The following is a 7,956-nucleotide window of genomic DNA, read 5'->3' on the forward strand; positions in this document are numbered from 1 at the left end:
CCATGTGCTGGAAAGTAGTAGAACATAGCATTCAGTACAGAGTAGGCTCTGTACTCAGACTGCTTGGAACTAAATCCCAGCTCCATCACTTACTCTTTGTGGTTGTGTAACCTTGGGTAATATGCCGTTTCCTCCAAGAACGCTTTCCCAGTCTTGCCAGCCAGAAGGAATCGCTCTGCTCCTTTGTGCTCTCATAATATTTTTTTGTCACAGGGCTGGCTCGTGATGAACTCTCAATGGATGTTCATGGAACTGAATTTGCATGTTGTGCATTGCATTGTCATCATTTGCATGCATATTTGTCCCTTATGTGAAATAAAAAAGCTCTTTAAGGACAAAGATTATATACCATCCATCTTTGTATATCCTACAGTGTGTATACATGTAGGTACTAAATAGTTTGATGCTACAGAGAAACTAGGTTTCTTTAAAATAAATGTTAAGGAAATAACATCAGCCAGTTACTCTGTTCAGCATTATTTTCAAATATTGCCTAGCATGACAATTCAATCCAGTTTCCAACCTCACTGCCACCCCCATACCAGCACTGAGGTCATATGACTCTCCAGGATCTGGACCCTCACTTTGTAGTGGGGAACTAATGGAATAATGAATCTCCATGGCCTGCAAATCCATCTCACCTTGGCAAGTGTGCCAACCTGGCATACATATGGAGTCTTAAATGGAGGGATGTAAGGTACACAGCACTCCAAAGGGCAACAGTAAGCACCACAGTTTACCTTCATTCACATTCTTTACATATATATATAATTTTTGTTTGTTTGTTTATTTTTGACTGCACTAGGTCTTCATTGCTGTGCTCAGGCTTTCTCTAGTTGTGGCAAGTGAGGGCTACTGTCTTTTGCAGTGCAAGGGCTTCTCATTGAAGTGGCCTCCCTTGTCGCAGAGCACAGGCTCTAGGCACTTGACCTTCAGCAGTTACAGCACATAGGCTCAGTAGTTGTGGCTCTCAGGCTCTAGAGCATGGACTCAGTAGTTGTGGCACATGGAGTTGGTTGCTCTGAGGCACGTGAGATCTTCCTGGACCAGGGATCAAACCCAAGTCCCCTGCGGTGGCAGGCACAGTCTTATCCACTGTCCCACCAAGGAAGCCCCATATGCATTCTTAATCATAGGATATCTGGATATAAATGCCTGCAAGGTGAACTTTGGGCTTCCCTTGTGGCTCAGACAGTAAAAAGTCTGCCTCCAATGCAGGAGTCCTGGGTTCGACCCTGGGTGGGGAAGATCCCCTGGAGAAGGAAATGACAACCTACTCCAGTATTCTTGCCTGGAGAATTCCATGGGCAGAGGATCCTGGTGGGCTACAGTCCATGGGGTCACAAAGAGTCAGACATGACTGAGTGACTGATACACATGAGATGACCCTACTTTTAACAATCAACACCCACAACTCTCCTAGACAGTTCCCTTCTCTCTAAAGAAATTCATGCAACTTGGTCACTTGGCTTGCTGCTGCTGCTAAGTCGTGTCAGTCATGTCCGACTCTGTGCAACCCCATAGACAGCAGCCCTGGGACTCTCCAGGCAAGAACACTGGAGTGGGTTGCCAGTTCCTTCTCCAGTGCATGAAAGTGAAAAGTGAAAGTGAAGTCGCTCAGTCCTGTCTGACTCTTAGCGACCCCATGGACTGTAGCCCACCAGGCTCCTCCGTCCATGGGATTCTCCAGGCAAGGGTACTGGAGCGGGTTGCCATTGCCTTCTCTGGGTCACTTGGCTTAGGTTGACTGATTCAGTTGTGATTCTGGAGCCCTGGGTTATTTTGTTTGTGTTTGTGATTGGTTGCTTTAGATAAGCATTGTTTAGAGTTTTCTTAGTAAGGTAGACTTACTTAGTAAGGTAGACTCTGGTGGGCAGCTTCCAGAATCACAGTGGGAGAAATAACCTTGTGTGCGACCTCCTATACTCTTATCGCTGCTGCTACCAATTCCAAACTTAGGCATGACCCAGAATTGGAGGAGAACTGAGGAAAAGGGCAGAAAAAATTTATGATTTTTTTGTTTTGTTTATGATGTTTAGTGTTTGCCGTCTGTCTCTGTCTCCAGAATTTAAGCTCCTCCAATCCAGGGATCCTTTCTTTTCGTTAACGCGTGTCAAGGACCTAGAACTGTGCCTGGCACAGAGGCTCTCAGTAATTATTTACAGAATGATTGGATTTATCTCAAGTGTTTCTTCGTCTTCGTCCTTCTCCCCAGGAGAAACTTAAAAAAAAAAAAGTGAGGTGCGCTTAGTGACCAAGGTAGGATGAGAACTCGGTCTGTAGACTCGTGGCCGAGACCCTGGACAGATCCTCCCCAAGCCCCAGGCTCGGGCGCTCCTAGACACGCGCCTCCCGAAATCCCACCCTCTAGGCGGGCTCTGGGCCGAGCGTACCGTACGTGATTGGCCGGTGCAGGTGATGGACAGGAGAGGCGGCGAAGGAGGAGCTGCCTTCTAAGCTTCCGGGCGCGGCGGTTACGCGGCTGAGGGGTGACTGTTGGCCTGGTGGTCTGCCGGCTAGTCCCTAAAGCTTGAGAGGACGACAAGGAGGTTGAGCCTGGGACAGGGACCCGGGGCGTGCCTGTGAGTTCGATTAGGCATAAAATTTACTAGGAGGAGGTACTGGCGGCGTGGAAGGCAGGTCTGTGGGAAGAGGGAAGGATGGAGAGGGAGCGGGACCAGGGATGGGTGTAGGGAGGTATTTGGATAAGCAGGTAATTGCCCCAAAAGAGGCCTCTGTGGGCAATCGCGACCCGAAGCTCCCTTGCAGGTGTCTTCCTGTTACTTCAGACACCCGCCCTTCCTCGTATCCGAAGTACGGGCACCTTAAGGTCAGGGAGAGGTCGCAGTGGTTAAGGATGTAGGGGTTATGGGTGTGATGACCCTTTCTGTCTAATGATTGGGGGCCCTGGAATAGGATAATGAGTCCTTTACTTTTCTGCTCTCCTGGTCTCTGACAGGTTTGAGCATGAGCATGGCAGAAGGGGATACCCTGATATCAGTGGATTATGAAATTTTTGGAAAGGTGCAAGGAGTGTTTTTCCGCAAGTACACTCAGGTATGTGGCCCTACCTACGTTATCAGCATGGAAACAAGAGACATATTCCCGAAAAATATGCTTTGGAGAAGCTGGCTCTTTGGTAGCTGAATGGCAAAGAGGTGGTTTGTGGAAGAATAGGTATGAAAATGTTTTGCAATGGGTAAACCACAACGCAAATGGAAGCTTTTCTCTGTGTGTGTGCATGCTCAGTCATGTCCGACTCTGCAGCTCCATGGACTATATAGCCCGCCAGGCTCTTCCGTCCATGGGATTTTCCCAGCCAGAATACTAGAGTGGGTTGGCATTTCCTCCTCCAGGGGATCTTCTCCACCCAGGTCTCTTGCATTGGCAGGTGGATTCTTTTACCACTGAGTCACCTGGGAATCCCTACTGGAAGCTTTGTCTGCTGTTATTATTGGTCTAAGTGGTATTGAGTACCAACACACATATGGATGAGCTTCTCTTTTACAAAGAGAAAGGGCTTTCCCAGTTCTCCCTATTGGGGCATCATCAAAACAAATCACAATTCTTACAGGAAAGTTAACACTGATCAAAGAGATGACATTTAAATAACTATGTAATTTATGTAACTACTTCATCTGTAGCTGTTGCATTTTCTTCAGACCTTTTATTCTCTTGAAGAACAAGTACCTTTTCCAGGGGAGGCCTTCCCAGGTGGTTCAGTGGTAAAGAATCTCCTGCCAATGCAAGAGACGTGGGTTCTATCTATCTCTAGGTCAGAAAGATCCCTTGGGGATCCCTTGGAGAAGGAAATGGCAACCCACTCCAATATTCTTGTCAGGGAAATGCCATGGACAGAGGAGCCTGGAGGGCTACAGTCCAAGGTGTCACAAAGAGTCAGACACGACTTGGGGACTAAGCAACAACACTTTTTCCAGGTGAAGCTTTTCTAATGAAAATACTTTATTCATTCCGGGGTAAGTAATAGTAACACTGAACATGGAGCCTGGTATTACTGTGACATATCAGTAATTGAGGGGATGAACAGACTATTGACAGCCTCTGCCTTAACTTCACTCAGTTCAGTTCAGTTCAGTTCCGTTCAGTCACTCAGTCATGTCTGACTCTTTGCCACCCCATGAATCACAGCACGCCAGGCCTCCCTGTCCATCACCAACTCCCGGAGTTCACTCAGATTCCCGTTCACCGAGTCAATGATGCCATCCAGCCATCTCATCCTCTGTTGTCAACTTCTCCTCCTGCCTCCAATCCCTCCCAGCATCAGAGTCTTTTCCAATGAGTCAATTCTTCACATGAGATGGCCAGAGTATTGGTGTTTCAGCTTTAGCATCAGTCCTTCCAAAGAACACCCAGGACTGATCTCCTTTAGAATGGACTGGTTGGATCTCCGTGCAGTCCAAGGGACTCTCAAGAGTCTTCTCCAACACCACAGTTCAAAGCCATCAATTCTTCGGCGCTCAGCTTTCTTCACAGTCCAACTCTCTCATCCATACATGACCACTGGAAAAACCATAGCCTTGACTAGATGGACCTTTGTTGGCAAAGTAATGTCTCTGCTTTTGAATATACTATCTAGATTGGTCATAACTTTCCTTCCAAGGAGTAAGCGTCTTTTTTTAAATTTCATGGCTGCAATCACCATCTGCAGTGATTTTGGAGCCCCCAAAAATAAAGTCTGACACTGTTTCCAATGTTTCCCCATCTATTTCCCATGAAGTGATGGGACCAGATGCCATGATCTTTGTTTTCTGAATGTTGAGCTTTAAGCCAACTTTCTCACTCTCCTCTTTCACTTTCATCAATCTTCTCTAATGACAAAGATGAAATCTTAGTTTGCCTTCTGTCTTCTATAGGGGAATATCAGGCTATTGCCTTCCCAGTGTATCTCCAACCCCAAAGATAATGAGTTAAGACTGCAGAACTTGCCAAAGCCACTTTAAAGTTCAAACCTGAATCTTTGAAATGTGAATGTTAAGTGCCACTACCTCTTTTTCCAATGATTTGCAAATCAGTTCCCCCTGTTCCCTGCTCATATATGAAGTGCCTGTTGGAAGAAAAGAATTACTGAAAGTCATAGCAAGAGCTATGTTCCAGATAGCTTTGCCTCCAGTTATGTAGGGTAGGCTTCCGTGATAGCTCAGTTGGTAAAGAATCCACCTGTAATGCAGGAAACCCCGGTTTGATTCTTGGGTTGGGAAGATCCCCTGGAAAAGAGATAGGCTACCCAGTTGAGCATTTTTGGGCTTCTCTTGTGTCTCAGCTGGTAAAGAATCCACCTGCAATGCGGGAGACCTGGGTTCGATCCCTGGGTTAGGAAGATCCCCTAGAGAAGGGAAAGGCTACCCACTCCAGTATTCTGGCCTGGAGAATTCTCCAGTCCTGGAGAATTCCATGGACTATATAGTCCATGGAGTCACAAAGAGTCAGATGCAACTGAGCAACTTTCACTTTCATGTAGGGCAAGTTCCTGTGGCTTAATAAATGGATTAAAAATTAATGAAGATTAATTAAAGTTGTTGAGAGAAAAGGAGCAGATGGCAGGAGAGCCCATCGTTATAGCACCTCCCAACCCTCAGTGTAAAAAGAGATAATACAGAAAAACAATTTTTAAATATTTATTTGGCTGTGGTGGGTCTTTTAGTTGTGGCTAACAGGATCTTCGTTGAGTCCTGCAGATCTTTTGTTGTTGAGCAACGACTCCCTAGTTGGGGTTTGGGAGGTCATGTGTCTTAGTCGCTCTGGGGCATGTAGGAAATTAGTTCCCCTACCAAGGATCAAACCCGCATTGCAAGGCAGATTCTTAACCACTGTACCACCAGAGAAGTTTCTTTATCTCTGTTTTATTTATTAACTCCTGCTGTAATCTTTATTATTTCCCTTTTTTGCTTGATTTGAGTTCAGTTTGCTCCTCTCTTTCTAGTTTCTTAATGTGGAAGGTCTAGGTTATTGGTTTGAGGATAACCTTTTTTTAGATTGAGACTAGAATTGGTGATTATAATCCTTAAAATGTTTCCAGATGACTGTTCAAGAGGAAATACGGTTATGAGGGAGAATCAGCTTTTTGGAATTTTCTTAGGAGAGAACACTACTTGCTTGTTTAGATATATAGTCAAAGCTGAACATGACTCAGCAATATTGTGTTACCATTTAAAAATAACAGAATCCAGTGCCCAGATAAAACCCATAGGAAATCCCCATTCTCAACACCTGTCAAAGTTAGGAGTGTTTTGTTTACTCTCAGGAGTTCACATAAATCACGCTGCAGTTAAAAATGTATTGAACTATTATAACCTCCTGCTCAAAGCCTCAACACAATCATTCTTATAGCAAGTTACCATATAAGGTAACTACGAACTAGACACGGCCCACTCCCCTGGGTTAATATGAAGTAGGAGAGGGTGCAGTTGTTGCACAAAGTCAGTGGGATATGGAGTCTTATTCAAATCCATTTTCTGTATTCTTTTTTAATGCTTCAGTCTGCAACCCTTAATCATGCTGTAGATATCTCTTATTTTTCTTCATTCCTTAATTTCCTCCCTATCCTTTAAACTGTTATTTGACCAAAGTCTCTTTTGTTCATTATGCAAACATGTCTTTGCTTTGAACATAACTGATTTGATGAATACTTCAGTTCCTCATCAAACATACTTTTGCTCTGCATAACATTTTCTTTGGCCACCTCCAGCAATTTCCCATATTTACTAGATCACTAGTCCAGCATTTGGACATGCAGTCATGTTAACTCCCATTTTCTTTTGTAATCCAACTCCTTCTATTTAGATAGAATGTAACAAGCAATAACTTTTATAAATCCTTAGTTGGAAATTTTACAAAAATAAAATTGGCTCTGAAACATTACTGCTTTCCCCCAGTTTTCAGTTATTTCACAGTTAATGCTTTATAGGAAAGAACAAGAAAATGTCTAAGAAAAGAGCGGTTACAATGATTAGATGTTTTTCCTAAGCTTATTCAGCATTAAAGGCCTTGTGATTATTTAGACAGAAGAAAGTCAAGTGAAAACAATAGTTAACGTGGTCTTATGAAATGTAGGTGTTTAGAGGCTGATCACCAGCAACTTTTTCCTTCTGTCAGAGGATGAGAGAAAGTGGGCTTTGAATGCAAGGTAAAGACCTTGGATTAGACAGTTTCTCTACAGCGAAAACAATGGAATGATTTGCCCAGGAAATTGTGAAATACTCCCTAATGATCTTTAAAGATATAATGGACACTTAATCATCTGGGTTTGTTTAGGTATGGTCTTGGCTAAAGAGAAACAGAAGGATCAGATAACTTTATGCTTTTTTCTATTTAATATATTCATTAGATTCTTGATTAGGAGAAGGAAAATGAACAAGATATAGTCCAGTATCCTAACAACAATCAGCCTTAGAGAATCATTTTGAAAACATCTGATTTGGTCTTAAACCTTTAGTACTTAATCAAATTGACTAAACAGTGAAAAATTCTGGTGCCTGGGTTTTATAGGGTAGAAGAAAGAAATGGAGTCAAGTGGTCAACACTTCATGTTAAGATCAGCAGTGAGATTCTCCTTGCTGTAGTTCTGTTTTGACTGTGCTGGACAATATCAAATTAGTTTCAGTGGCTTGATTGTAGGCCAAGGTTCTGGCAAGAGATTGTCGTCTCGCTTTGTTTTGTTCAGTCTCACTGGATTTCTCTTTCTTGTCTTTTTCTTTCCCTTAGGCTGAGGGTAAAAAGCTTGGATTAGTAGGCTGGGTCCAGAACACTGACCAGGGCACAGTGCAAGGACGATTGCAAGGGCCTACCTCCAAAGTACGTCATATGCAGGAATGGCTTGAGACAAAAGGAAGTCCCAAGTCACACATCGACAGGGCAAGCTTCCACAATGAGAAGGTCATCGTAAAGCTGGACTACGCAGACTTCCAGATTGTGAAATAATGGTCTGCATTTAAATTT

General features: G+C 43.8%; 1 protein-coding gene across 1 annotated transcript; it reads left to right on the top strand.

Moving 5' to 3' along the window:
• The first annotated feature begins 2,481 nt into the window (after window positions 1–2,481).
• ACYP1 (acylphosphatase 1) lies at window positions 2,482–7,956 on the top strand. Its single transcript, XM_068966212.1, has 3 exons — window positions 2,482–2,582; window positions 2,960–3,057; window positions 7,723–7,956. Exons 2-3 carry the CDS (start codon window positions 2,968–2,970, stop codon window positions 7,936–7,938), a joined length of 306 nt encoding a protein of 101 aa, XP_068822313.1. The 5' UTR covers window positions 2,482–2,582; window positions 2,960–2,967; the 3' UTR covers window positions 7,939–7,956.

The sequence above is a fragment of the Capricornis sumatraensis genome, chromosome 2, assembly GCF_032405125.1.
Source record: "Capricornis sumatraensis isolate serow.1 chromosome 2, serow.2, whole genome shotgun sequence".
NCBI classification, from domain to species: Eukaryota; Metazoa; Chordata; class Mammalia; order Artiodactyla; family Bovidae; genus Capricornis; species Capricornis sumatraensis.

What these genes read in the sequence shown, in the direction of transcription:
- ACYP1 (XM_068966212.1), top strand. Translation starts at nt 2,968, where the DNA reads ATGAGCATGGCAGAAGGGGATACCCTGATATCAGTGGATTATGAAATT. An exon ending in TTTTCCGCAAGTACACTCAG is followed by an intron (nt 3,058 to 7,722) that starts GTATGTGGCCCT and finishes TCTTTCCCTTAG; the next exon opens with GCTGAGGGTAAAAAGCTTGG.